At 32.5% G+C, this 14,860-nt stretch overlaps 1 protein-coding gene and 1 long non-coding RNA gene across 2 annotated transcripts; one reads left to right on the top strand and one right to left on the bottom strand.

The window, feature by feature from the left end:
* The first annotated feature begins 3,598 nt into the window (after window positions 1-3,598).
* LOC111712177 (uncharacterized) lies at window positions 3,599-9,430 on the top strand. Its single transcript, XM_023486723.1, has 6 exons — window positions 3,599-3,661; window positions 5,550-5,589; window positions 6,735-6,785; window positions 8,529-8,608; window positions 9,049-9,100; window positions 9,180-9,430. Exons 1-6 carry the CDS (start codon window positions 3,599-3,601, stop codon window positions 9,257-9,259), a joined length of 366 nt encoding a protein of 121 aa, XP_023342491.1. The 3' UTR covers window positions 9,260-9,430.
* Window positions 9,431-13,605: 4,175 nt separating this feature from the next.
* On the bottom strand, window positions 13,606-14,718 carry LOC111712182 (uncharacterized). The gene is made up of 2 exons (XR_002767399.1): window positions 13,854-14,718; window positions 13,606-13,728 (listed from the first exon to the last, which is right to left on the bottom strand). It is a non-coding gene; the product is annotated as an uncharacterized LOC111712182 (long non-coding RNA).
* Between the last annotated feature and the right edge of the window lie 142 nt (window positions 14,719-14,860).

The following is a 14,860-nucleotide window of genomic DNA, read 5'->3' as shown; positions in this document are numbered from 1 at the left end:
GAGATCAAATCGGCATTAATATTTGTTTTACCTGCCCGATGCATAACTTTAAAGTTAAATTGTTGTATAAAATCTAGCCATCGCCTGATAGTTCCTCCGGAGTCCTTCATAGTAGACCAATGAAGCACTGTGGTGGAGTCTGTCACGACAATGAACTGATTCAACCTTAACAATGATTCAAATTTAGTTAACCCATAACAGAGTGCTAAGAGCTCACCCTTAGAGCTATGGTAGTTACTTTCATAATTTCTACGTTTTCTCCCTTTTACACCTAAAAATCTTTCAACATTATTTTGCTCCTGAGACAGAACAGCACCAATTGCGGTTTTAGAGAAATCTATGGTTAAAATGAAAGGATTAGTGGTTGGAGAGAAGTCAGGCGTGGCTCTGCATGGCGCTGCTGCAAACATCTGCTTTAAAGTATTAAAATTATTTATCATATCTGGTGTCCATACAATCAACTTGTTATTTTTGACACTATTTAGTTCAGCCGTTACGTTCGCAAAACCTGGTAAAAAATCACGATAATAATTAGTGAAACCTAAAAATGCAGATAATTCTTTCCCAGTCTGAGGCAGCGGCCATTCTGTAATTTTCTGAACATAAAAGGGTATTAATTTAACACCTTCTGTGGGGAAACTATCGGTCACGGAGAGGTCATTGACCCGGCGGAAATCCAAAACCCACCTCGTCTCCCCGGTCTTCTTGGTCACGGGGACCAGGGGCGAGGACCAGGGGGACGAGCTTGGCTCAATGACTTCATTTTTTAACCATAAATCAAGTTGCGCGCGTAAATTATCTTTAAGATTCGGCAGTATCGGTCTCATTCTTTGATTTACAGGTCAGGCATTAGGTATTAATTCAATTTTAAATGTTTCCCAGGTAATTTAGCCCACTTTACAGTCCTCAGTGGTAAAAATATCCTGATTTTCATCTATCATTGAATGTAATAATTTTCCTATTTTCGGATTTGCTTGCAAAATTTTGTTCTCATGTAATTTTAAATCTGCCCAGATTCTTTCCGTGACCGCAGGATCTTTCACCCCTGTTTTAATTACATTTACTTTGGACTTAGATTTAGATTCGAAAATCATGGACCCGTTTGCAATTAATTGATTTGGTGAAATATTTACATCCTTTTTTGACAAATTAGTGTACATAATTACAAGTGACTTATCTTTGTGTTGGGTTTTATGACGATAGACAGCAGGTAGAGCACCATCAAGGAGTTCCTCGTCAAGTGGTTGTATGTTAATAAGAGAAGCTGGATTGACGGGAACATTACACTCTACTGCTTGCGTTGTTTTCTTAGGCACCGTAACGAAGTTTTTTGATGTTATAAGTAAAATCGGTGCACCTTCATTATCTATTGCAAATTCTTGAGAAGGGGGGGGATGTTTCTTACGGGGTGGGGGGTTGACTTTGCAACAAATTTTCTGTTTTTTTTTTTAAAGGGGCGTGATCTATTATTATTTATATTTGCAATGAGGTCCTGGCGCTCGTTTCACTTCCTTATGATTCCTTATGGGTCTGTGAACTATCTGAGCTGAACCTGGTTCTAGACTGGGCTCAGACTGTTTGATTTTAAGAAATTTATCCCAATTATAACTGGTAATGATAAATCTCTTAAAATAACAGCTGAACCTGAAAAGATTTTAGACAAGCTTTCAAACCTAAGGTTTACCTTCAACTGACCTACTGTTTTCATCATCAAATTTGAACTAGCCCCATTTGCAGAGTTTAAATCCGACAGTACTAGCTGCCCTACTTTACCCCCTAGCTTATCTATGAAAAATTGCTCGCTGATACCCACGCCTGACGGAATCAGGGTGCCAGTATCTACGAGCAATTTTGTGTTTATAAAATTTTCACCTGAATTTTCCATGTCCATTGATACAGCACCTTCTAGGAACGACGTGGCCTCGATCACGTTGATGTCAGCTTTCCTGGGTTTCACAGCATCAGGAGCATACCAAAAATGTCCCTCTTTGTTATGAAATTTAGATCTACATGTGGAACAATAGGTTCTTTCTCCATATCTTGAGCAGTGTTTGTGCCCCTCGCCGCAATACTTACAGACCAATGCTCTACAATCTTTGAGCAGATGGTTCAGCCCACATCTATAGCAGGAGATTGTCTTCTTCTCCCTTTGTGGAACAGCGATGGCATGGACATTTTGCTGCGGGTGTGTGTTACTGGTTCTCTGTTGAAGTTGCTTTATTGAGTCGCAAACGTTAGACCAATTGAACGGAGTAGTAATAACAATAGAAGCTGCAAGTCTAGAGAGTTCCACTGCCTTGAGTCCTTCACATATTTTCTTCATAATTAGAGAGGCTTGCGACATCGTCCAGTTTGAACTCGGGCCAAAGGCTTCTTCTCCTAGCTCATTAAAACGCTGCAGGAACGCTTGAAGGCTTTCCGTACTTGATTGAGTAATTCCGCTATGTAGGGTCATCATGGCTTGATCTCTCGAATCCGGCGAGTGAACAATAGTAGTAATCAGCTGCAGCAGGTTCAGGAACGTATATGATTCATCACTTGCATCTTTACCGGCGTCCAAGCTCATCAATCTGTTCTTTAGGCTGAGGGAGCAGGTATTGTATACGACTGCTATGTGCCCCCTCCTAGATGTAATAAATGCCTTATCGAATACATCAGCAAAAAACAGGGACCAATGCTTGATGGACTTTTCCGAGAAGTCTTGAATTTTCAATCCTTCTATCATTCTTGAGATTATCTTTGCCTCATTGTCAGAAATTTTACTCCAGGGCATCGAGGTTCCGGATTCCGTAGCAGGGAGGGTTTGGTTCTTCAGGATTTGCTGAATTTTATTCTTATCTTGGATTTTCGCATTTCCGATTCTTGCTTCATTGGTTAGGGTGGAGGCCAACGTTCTTCGCACAGACTGATCCAGGTCGGGAATCCTATCCAAAGCGTCAGAAAACTCCTCCAGTTGTTGGTCCACGGGGCTCTTGTGGGCTGGCAAGAACACATCTTTCAACCAGGACAAGAACCAGCCCAGTCTTTCTGCGTTCTCCGGTTGCGCCGGTACATCGTTATCCATCCTATTAAAAAACAACAATGTAGTGGTCAACAAACGATTTGGATTGAAAGAACATTTTGTCCATCTGTCTACTTAACATGTCAACTTAACTCTTGTTATACCTAACTCCGGTCGGTACGTTGAAAATAAATGCGCCATTTCTTTAAAAAAAATTTGCAATGGGAATTCGGAAATTTAACGAAAAGTGCTGTTTACCTCAGATTCAGATTGAATATTCACAAGCTAGAGTGTAGTATAGAACTGAGGCAGGTTTAGTTTGCGTCTATTTTCAATGCCGCGTAATGCGCATACTCTACCGATAGTACTCTAGCATTACGGTTAGGGTGGACCGAAAAGCGAGAAAACTATTTCGCCGAATATACAAAAAAAGGTTTGTTGCTATTTCAAAGGAAATCCAATTTTTCGAACATGTCACCATCTAATATATGATAAAATAAAGCTGCAACAATAAACCTTAATTTATATCTTCAGAGAATCGGTTTTCATAATTTATTATTTACAACACAAATCTAACTACTAATGATACTATACAAAATGAGAGTCAACAGAATCAGGCAGGGTAATATGAACAACTTCTCCTCCTTCCTCTCCTATCTTGTGATCCTGGAGAACTGATTATCAAAACTCCACTTGGTCTCACCCTAGCCTCGCTCCCGTTAACCCTGCGTCTGGGGCCGGTGGGCTAGCCCACCTCTCCCTCAGACTCTTCCTTCTAACAGATTTATTCAGATTAGCTTGGCTTGGCCTATAAATAGACCAAACAGTAAACTTTCTGAATAAATCCGTTAGGATTCATAGTTCAAATAGGGGGTGGAGCAAAGGGATTCGTTCCCCCTGATTGCAGGGAAAGATCATCCAACTGTTTCCCCGCTACATTATCATTGATTTACTTTTTTTATTGTTAACTTTGAGTTTCTTTTTTTATAGTGTTATCATTGATTTACTTTTCTTAGTGTTATCATTGATTTTCTTTTTTTTAGTGTTATCATTGATTTTCTTTTTTATAGTGTTCATTAATTTTCTTTTTTTAGTGTTATCATTGATTTTTTTTTATAGTGTTATCATTGATTTTCTTTTTTATAGTGTTATCATTGATTTTCTTTTTTATAGTGTTATCATTGATTTTCTTTTTTATAGTGTTATCATTGATTTTCTTTTTTATAGTGTTATCATTGATTTTCTTTTTTATAGTGTTATCATTGATTTTCTTTTTTATAGTGTTATCATTGATTTTCTTTTTTATAGTGTTATCATTGATTTTCTTTTTTATAGTGTTATCATTGATTTTCTTTTTTATAGTGTTATCATTGATTTTCTTTTTTATAGTGTTATCATTGATTTTTACTTTTTTTAGTGTTAATTTTGAGTTTCTTTTTTTATAGTGTTATCATTGATTTACTTTTTTTAGTGTTAACTTTGAGTTTCTTTTTTATTCAGTGTTATCATTGATTTTCTTTTTTTTAGTGTTATTATTGATTTTCTTTTTTTTAATGTTATTATTGATTTTCTTTTTTTAGTGTTATCATTGATTTTCTTTTTTTTTAGTGTTATCTTTGATTTTTTTTTACAGTGTTATCATTGATTTTCTTTTTTATAGTGTTATCATTGATTTTCTTTTTTTTAAGTGTTATCATTGATTTTCTTTTTTTAGTGTTATCATTGATTTTCTTTTTTATAGTGTTTTTATAGATTTTCTTTTTTTAGTGTTATTATTGATTTTCTTTTTTTTAGTGTTATCAATGATTTTCTTTTTTATAGTATTATCATTGATTTTCTTTTTTATAGTGTTTTCATTGATTTTCTTTTTTTATAGTGTTATCATTGATTTTCTTTTTTATAGTGTTATCATTGATTTTTACTTTTTTTACTGTTAACTTTGAGTTTCTTTTTTTATAGTGTTATCATTGATTTACTTTTTTTAGTGTTAACTTCGAGTTTCTTTTTTTATAGTGTTATCATTGATTTACTTTTTTTAGTGTTAACTTTGAGTTTCTTTTTTTTAGTGTTATCATTGATTTTCTTTTTTCTAGTGTTATTATTGATTTTCTTTATTTTAGTGTTATCATTGATTTTCTTTTTTTTAGTGTTATCATTGATTTTCTTTTTTTTATAGTGTTATCATTGATTTTCTTTTTTACAGTGTTATCATTGATTTTCTTTTTTATAGTGTTATCATTGATTTTCTTTTTTATAGTGTTATCATTGATTTTCTTTTTTTAGTGTTATCATTGATTTTTTTTTATAGTGTTATCATTGATTTTCTTTTTTATAGTGTTATCATTGATTTTTTTTTTTTTATAGTGTTATCATTGATTTTCTTTTTTTAGTGTTATCATTGATTTTCTTTTTTGATAGTGTTATCATTGATTTTCTTTTTTATAGTGTTATCATTAATTTTCTTTTTTTTTATTATTATCATTGATTTTCTTTTTTATAGTGAAATTATTGATTTTTTTAGTGTTATTATTGATTTTCTTTTTTATAGTGTTATCATTGCAATAGATGTCTCACAAAAGGAGATGTAGGTTAGTACAAGGCCCCGCATATTTTCGAAAGGGAATTTCTAAAATTTTAAACATTTTAAACAGACTACAGATTTTGCAAGCTTTTTGAGAAAATGCGCAAAATGTATTTTTTGAAAGTTTTTGTACAATGAGATGTTGCTAATTGGTTTAGGCTTTCTTTGAATGAACAAACAATTTCGCTGAATAAACTGAACAAATGATTGTAACGAACAAACAAATTGACTGAACGAACCTTGTGTGCATCTAAACAAACGATTTAGAAAGAAAATTAACCAAGACACATTTTAAAAACTATTTCAAAAAAATTTTACAAATGGGAAATTAATAAACAATGAATAAACAAAAAAATTAACGCGCGCGCACTTTTTTTTCGTGCCGTCATTTTTGATATAGTTAAGCCCTAAATAAGCCATACATCGAAATAATTCATCAAATGTCGTATTCTTCACTTTCTGATAATGAAATGTTACAGATATTTAGTTTTTTAATTAAATGATTATATGGAGCTCTTTAAATCTGTTCCCGCATACTCTATTTATTTTCGCAAATACTGAGAAATAGTAAAAAACCCATTGAAAAATTGTCAAGACGTCATTTGATAAATTCTTTCGATATATGGCTTATTTAGGATTTAATTGTAGCTAATTGTATTTATCCCAGATTTGTCAATTGTTATATAAACCAAAAACCCAGCAGAAGTTAAGTTGTCAATCAATGTTATGTTTGAAGTTTAAAGCTCAGCTAGGAAGATTTATTGAACCAGTAATTTTTGAGAAGGTTGAAAAATTGTATACTTCTCGAAGGGCTTGAACACTTCTTATTGACCATGTTTAATTTTATCATTTGCGAACAAAATAAATTTCATTTTTACATTTCCGATCCTCGTTATTGAATATCAAACAAAGATTTCAAGGGTACCCTTGTTAATCGGGCAGTGCCATCTTTGCCTGAAGGGCCACGCTTAAAGTCCCTTTAATGGTTAACAATTGACAATTTATATTTTGGACAAAAAATTACTTGAATTTGCAGCTGATTTCGATAAGTTTAAACACACATATCTCTGTACACAAAAGGGTACCGTTGAAAATCGGGCATGACCCTCTTTGCATCACGCTATCAGTCCCTTTTAAAAATATTCTTCTCAGGAGCATTGATTGCATGCCCTTCTGATGAAAATGCTTGTAAAATACATGAAGGTATAATTATAATATATAATACAGTGACAGGCGATTATAGCAATATAATGAAGACGACTTTTTTATTTAAGTTTTAATTGTTAACCAGCTTTTTTCGAATTACAAATTTACAAGTAATTAAAGAAAAGTATTTTTAATTGACAGCTTTTCTTTGTTTCCATTTTTGTGTGTAGATATTGTTGAAAAGCATGATATAATTCAAAATTGAAAACAAAAGTCGTCTTCATTATATTAATAAAATCGCCTACCACCGTAATAAAAATCATCACACTTTATTTTGAAATTGAGCTGATTGCCTTAGATTGTGATTGATACATTCACAATGTGATAATTACTTGTACAACTTTACAGTGTACAGTTATACAACTTTACAGTGTACAGTTGTACAACTTTACAGTATACAGTTGTACAACTTTACAGTGTACAGTTGTACAACTTTACAGTGTACAGTTAATAAACTTTACAGTGTACAGGCTGTTCTTAGGTACTGCAGTTCTCACTATGGATCAATTTTTACAATTTTTTACATTTTCTAAATCTATTTAAAGGGACTGTAAAGGAAAAATGAAATGGTGTATAGGATGAGACCTGAGTATTTCAGGCGTTGAACGATACATATAATATCAGACATCTATCTGATGTTCCTGTCTCGAGAAATTGATGAAAAAACTGTGTCAAATTTATATATATGCAATTTTGTATAAAAGTTGTAGTATAAAACAGATCATATTCAACAAATACGAAACCATGAATTGGAAAACGACGATATCCCACAGAAACCTGAGAACCTCAGGTTTGCTCCTGTTATAATCATTTAATTTTTATTTTGCATTTTCAAAAGACATACTTGATTATAAAGATTATTACATATAGTCCGTATAGCCCGTATAACGTCACCATAACTTCAGCAAAATGGCAGTGCATTATACTGGTCACGCTATTTCCGTCTGTATCACGTGACCAGTATACTGCACTCTCATTGGCGGAAGTTCTTGTGACGTAATACGGACTTTTAAATAATAATATCAATTGTATCTATTAAAAATGCAAAATAAAAAATTATAATGGGGGCAAACCTGAGATATTCAGGTTTCATGTGGGATATAATCGTTTTCAGGAAATTTTCTCACAATAGTTGACATGTTTTTCAAGTTTAAATAAAAAATATAAAAACAGAAAATAAAGAACAAATAAAAATGCACTAATTTTACTGTAATAAGAGCACTTAATCCAAAATTATATCTATTATTAATAATTTTGATAGGCACAAAAACTCAGTTGACACTTATGGCGTAAGAATACAGTTGGCTGTAAATGAACAAATTCTACGTTGTCATCTATTGTACTTGACAATCTATTTGATATGCATGAAAAATTGAGGTATGGATTTACAAAGTCAACCAAGCCAAAGTGTCAAACTTTGAACTGAAAAGGTATGTATGTCAAGAATTAAAAAATTAAACCGTGTTGAGAGCTGCAGTACATAAAGAGCGTTTTTTGGGACATTGGGGGAGGTAGATTTTAAAAGAATTTTCAAAATCTTAATTTTTGATGATCAAAAATCATCAAAAAAAACCGGTTTTCGTCCGTGCAATGTTGACTTAAGAGAAAAACGTCTTTTTTAAAGACGTTTTAACATCCAATATGTATGCTATTCTGGTTGAAGGAAGTGGAATTTCTCAAATAGACCTCCAGGACCTCCAGGACCTCGATTAATGTAAATGTTTTGAATATGTTTTAAAGTGGATGGGGACAAATATGTGAAGAAATTTTGTGAGAAAACTAGTTATCCGGACCAAGGATGTTGGATGAACGACAAAGAGGCATATTTTATTTATTTTAATTTGTCCTGTGTCCTGTCCTGTGTCCTATCCTGTGTCCTGTCCTGTGTCCTGTCCTGTGTCCTGTCCTGTGTCCTGTCCTGTCCTGTGTCCTGTCCTGTGTCCTGCCCTGTGTCCTGTCCTGTGTCCTGTCCTGTGTCCTGTCCTGTGTCCTGTCCTGTGTCCTGTCCTGTGTCNTACAGTAAAGTTAGAAGGCGGGTGGGTACAAGAGAACCAGTAAGGGAGAATACCAGGTGGGATGATAGTTTCCTACAGGGTGTCCCACGAAACATGACAGTTGGTGAATGGTTTAAATGTCCTGTCCTGTGTCCTGTCCTGTGTCCTGTCCTGTGTCCTGTCCTGTGTCCTGTCCTGTGTCCTGTCCTGTGTCCTGTCCTGTGTCCTGTCCTGTGTCAATATTTTAATAATTGTTTGTTTTGTAGAAAACCTGTAGATGTAACATTAACGGTTGTAACATGGACTTCGATTCAGCAAGTATGCATAATTTATTATTTATATAAATAAACAAAATGAACATAAACTGTTTTTCTTTAACGATACATTTTTTACACAGATATGGGTAACGGATCAGAAACTCTAAGATTTGGATTTATAGCTTTTGTTGGATCCATTCTGCTCCGATCCATTCTTTGAATCTCTTCTTCTCCGATCCATTCTTTGAATCCATTCTACTCTGATCCATTATTTAAATCCATTCTGCTCCGATCTATTCTTTGAATCCATTCTTCTCCAATCCATTATTTAAATCCATTCAATTCCGATCCATTCTTTAAATCCATTCTGCTCCGATCCATTCTTTTACAACTTTCTTTCTTTCTTCACAACTTTCTTTCTTTCTTTACAACTTTTTTTCTTTCTTTGCAACTTTCTTTTGTTCTTTACAAATTTCTTTCTTTCTTTTACAACTTCAATGTAGTTTGCCTTTATGTTCAAAATTATATAAAGAATTTTGGTAAGATTTCATTTTATTTAATAAAACGAAAAATTTCTAATTTGAATGGAATCATTCATATCTTCAAGTGGTTTTAAACGCACAACAAGGGCAGAAATGGCAAGACTAGGGGTTATATTGTGATTATATTTTTATCTATTCTTATTTGTAAATTAGATTGACCAAAACATGCCGTAAACTCCGTACTACTACAGTGATAACTAGAAAACTCTGAAATAGGAAGACGACTTTTAAACTCAAGTTAGGACTTAAACTAGTTCAATGAACATTAGACATAGTAATTGTACAGTTTAAATAGACCCTTTTCACTTAAATTGTGCTTTGCTGAGTTACTATTAAAAATATTTTCTTTTTAACAACATCAAAGCGCTTAAGAATCAGGCGAGTAGTGGAGGTTTAGCCTAGGGGGGTGCACTTTTTGCGAATTTTTTTTGTGCACCCCCTAACGGTTGATGTGCATCCCCCCTAAAAAAACGGTATTAAGAAAAAAATTAAGTTTAAAATCTATATTAATCTACCTGAAGGCTGACTATTAGTCATCTGACCATAATTCTGAGCGACTGAAATGGATTTTAAATGAAACCCCGCGAACAAAAAATATTGTAAATAAGATTCAGGTTCAAGAAAGAATTTGAGAAATAATCATATAATGGACAAATTGTGACATTGTCGATTGATAAGAAAAGAAAAAAATCTGAATATATATGTAAGTTTACTGTTGAATAAATTAAAGCCTGCTACTGGCTCTAGTTTGGGACCTAGGGGTACCGCCCCCCCCCCCTACTACGCGCCTGTTAAGAATTGCTCTAATGTCGTCTTTCTATTTCATTGTTTACTGAGTAGAACGCTAGATATCAAGGGTAAAACAATCAATATAATCAAATTGTTATATACAGGGTTACTTACAAAATTCGAGACTGCAAAGACGACCCTAAAACTGTAAACATATGACGATTATTATGATTATTATTATGCCTTGAATTTGGTCTTGTTTAATAAAATAACAGAGTTACAGTTGTACATGAAATCTATAAATAAAAGGAAACCGTATGAATTCCTTCACAGGCGTTTCTAAAATCTCATCCTTAGTAGTGGAGTTTTGAACGTCAAATTTGCGCTCAAACTCAGGATTTACAGATCTTTAAAAAGTTTAATATGTCTCAAATGAATACGAAAGAAGTTTTCCACAACACTGCATATTCAATTCAACTACCTTACAAAGCCGGTCACTCCCTTTAATGACGATCCTATACTGCCTCTCAATTGTTCTAATTTTACTCAATAATAAGTTGAGAATTGGAACAAAATGGAGACTTTCTTCTTCTTATTATATTTGTAGGATTGGATTTTTGCAACTCATGTTTGGCTCGTTTTTTTCAATCGTTCAAAAAAATTTATTTTGTTCGTTCTTAAAATTATCCATAATTTCCCATCTATTTCGTTTTTTCAAAAGTTTGCTCCGAAAAATCGTTATTTCAGTAAAGATTTTTTTTTATATTTTTCAAAATATTTTTGAAAATCCAAGTCGTTCGTCCATTATTCGTTTTTTTTCGAACGACACCATCGTTAACAAACAATGTCCAGATCTATATCCAGAGCATTTTGGTGTTGAAATATTGCAATTCACAATATTTCACAAAGGGAAAACAACGAGATTCTACTGTTCTATGGTTCTCCCTGTACCACAAGCTTTCAATTAAAATCTTTACCATTTTATCGAAATTAAAATCTTTACCATGCATAAATTCCCTTTTATCGAAATACAGTTTACCTACCCAGGTTGTCCAGGAATACAGTTTACCTACCCAGGTTGTCCAGGAATACAGTTTACCTACCCAGGTTGTCCAGGAATACTTGGTTAATAGTTTTTAATGTCTTCTTCAATATACTGTATTAGATATTAAAGACTCTTTTCACTTTATTTCATTAAAAAGTTCTGTTTGTCAAATATGTTTTACTTTGAACTTAATTTTATTATATTATGAGTCTAGGGTTGTTAATTGTTTTCAAAAACAATCGAAAAAACTATCGTTTTTTGTTTCGAACTTTCAAAAAACGAAAAACGATCCTTTTTATAAAACCCTATTTTTTTCTTATGTCGCTAATGTATCTAAGTTTTATGACAATTAATATCAATTTTTCTCAGGAAGATAAGGTTAAGAATGTCGTTTTAAATTTTTTTGTTGCAACAAATAACCTCAATGTTTTCTGAGCACGGATTTTTCGAAAATTTGCATTCAAGGAAAACTGAAAATGTGCAAATTCTCTGTAAAGGCATTGTGCAAAAATCTTTGTAAAATTTCTTCGCAAAAGTTGTTGCTTCCTCTTCTTCATGGCTTTCTAAAAAGCTATAAAAAGTTGAAATCCAATGATCCGGAAGTAGGTATAAATGTGATTTAGTCGGGTAAAGGTAAAATAAGGCATTTAGGCAGTATGTCTGAGTCCTCAGGCAGTAGGTATAAAAGCCACGCTTTGAGCCTAATGTAAGGGTCATGTGTTAATTAGAAAAGTAAAAAAAAGTTAAACATATAATTGTATGTTACTAGCTCAAGTGCCCAGGAAAATTTGATTTTTAAAAAGAAAATGCCGATTTTTTTTTTAGCCTATGTAACTCCCCGGACACTTATGGGTTCCCTAATTTTTTTCAGCCCATTTGGTCCAGCCGTTTAGCCAGCTATAGCTAACATACATACAAATATATATGAGCTTTTACTACATATAAAGATAAAAATATTTTTCATCAATTTCTTTCCACACAAAGATTTTATCGGAAAAATAGAAAAATTTATTTTGAATAAAACAATGCCCAGGTCTAAACAAACTTTCTTATCAAGACCTAATTCTGAAAGATAAAGAATATTTTAACTACGGAATGAACCAATGAGAAGCAAGCATATTACTGCCTGCTGGGCTCAGGTGTTAGTTTATAGTTTTTATTGTTGTCAGTAGATGTCTCTGATAAAGATTTAGTTAAACTTTAAAAACACAATTTTATAAAAATTAATATTTTTTGAAAGTTTACTTTTTTTATCTTGAAACATCAATTGATTTAAACCTCAAGAAGAATAAAACTTGATTTTAAAATAAAATCATTTTGGGATGATCTTCAGACTTCACATAGTTTAGCAGAGAGATGAGAAACTTTAATCCATGATAATGTCTTTCTACTCTTCTACTTTACTTTGTAGTACTTTGCATTGCAAGTATAGATCAGATACAACAAAGGTTATCATGCAAGGAAAGTTATTTCAGAGGTGTGCACATCTTTCGTACTGCAGTGTACTGTCTCTGGGCGGTAATGTAAACACAATACGGATGTCGCAGCCTGACATGGGATCCATCTTTCACATAAAAAATCAATGACATATTCTGGTCGTAGGAAACTATTATGTGAATTATCTCTGAGGAACACCACATAAAATTGTTTTTTCTTTAGAAAAAATACCATTTATACAAACATATAAATTCTTTATTCCTCCTAGGAAACTAAACAAACACTGATGCATCTATTCTTGTTTACAAATTCCGCCCAGAGAGAACTGGTTTTAATATGTACGCAGAGTATACGCGACTGCAATTAACTTTCCTTGCTGTAAAACCTTGAGTTACATTTTATGTCTGCCATATAATATTGTTTTATTGTCCTCTCTAGTATGAAACAACTTAACAAATTATGGAAGAAGACATTTTTAACTATTCGTGGGACATTCTGTATTTGTTTAAAATTTAGAAGATAAGGATTTCTAACGTAATACTTCACTTTCAAATAATTGTTCATTGATTGGAAATTTCAGTCAATTATGTTTTAGTAAAATTATCATTCATTAAATTCAACTGTGCTCTCAGGCTCTGCACTTTTAAAATAAATATTTATTTTGGTTTTCAAGCTGCTTTCTTTATGTAAACTTAATTAATCTTTAATTCAAAATAATTATTTGATTTAAAAAAACATAGAAATCAGGAGGTGTGAATTTTGACTGTTTTAAATACATTCAAACTATTTTAGCATAAAATAAAACAAATAAAATATACTTTTAATAATTTATTCATTTGATTAAATTTTCACAATTTTTTAAGCTGCCTAGTTTAATAATATAATCCTACACATATAGCTGAATTTTTTGAGACAATTAAAAACTGGGGATTTACACTTTTCATCCAATAAAATTCAATTCGAAAATATTTAACACAAAAAATCTTATAAAAGAAAAAGATAAATATTTTTAATAAAAAATCCGCGAAATATATCCGAATTGAAATGTTCGGGAAAAATACCCCGCGATTAAAAACCTGTAAATAACATCAATTTATAACAAATTACATACTGAATTTTAAGGAGCCATGTTTTTATTAAATGGTTAAAATTCCTCTAGATGAGATTTAAATACAAATATATAGATTAGCTTTGAGGCATACATCTCAAAATATAAATATATAAAAACAATATTATTCAGCGAACAGACAAAATTTATAAAAAGGGCTCGTTCATAAAATTGTGTCAACTAATAAGCTAATCCCGTTTCAAGCACCGTCCGATTTTATTTCCGAGCTTAGGGAAAAAAAATCATTTAGAATTTACGAAAAAGGCCGAAATCGAACAACCATAGTGACGGAAATCACAACTTTTGAAGTTTAATTCTAATTGCACTGTAGAAACTTTTGTAGTTTGGTAATTCATAATTAACAATTGGTAACTAAAGATAATTATGCAAAAACGATAATTATATAATAATTCATTATTATGCAATAATTCAGGTATTTAATACTGATGTTAGATTTCAGTTATTTTAAAATTTTCATCAATATCGGAGAACATTCTTTTATCACCGAATGTTTGAGGGGAGAAATCTCCGAATGTTTCTGAGATAATCAACGATTGTTCTCATTGTGTATTGTGTACACTGTACAGTGGTGGCGCCATCTTTATTCACCGAGTTGTGGCGGCATCTGTTGGTAGATTTAGCACATATTTTGCTGTGGATATACGGAGAGAATAATGGATTTTAATCTCTGCGCTAAACCAAGTTTTCGACAGTTGGGATTCTCGTCCAAGGCTAGCATTAATTCTCCGCAATATTTAGACGAATAGACGAACAAATCCTAAAAAGTAGAATAAGTTAAATTTATCCTTTTCCTTAACAAAGAAGGACTAACCTACGCCCTTCGGGCCCCCATCCCCTAAAAGGAATTAAAAAACCTTACCCTGAAAAATTCCGCTCTGCTCTTACATTACTTTAGGAAATTAGTACTGGGGAAACTAATTGTTTTTAAATATGGGGGGG

This window comes from Eurytemora carolleeae, unplaced genomic scaffold (assembly GCF_000591075.1).
Source record: "Eurytemora carolleeae unplaced genomic scaffold, Eaff_2.0 scaffold1028, whole genome shotgun sequence".
Taxonomy (NCBI): domain Eukaryota; kingdom Metazoa; phylum Arthropoda; class Copepoda; order Calanoida; family Temoridae; genus Eurytemora; species Eurytemora carolleeae.
This window is presented reverse-complemented; position numbering and strand designations above follow the sequence as displayed.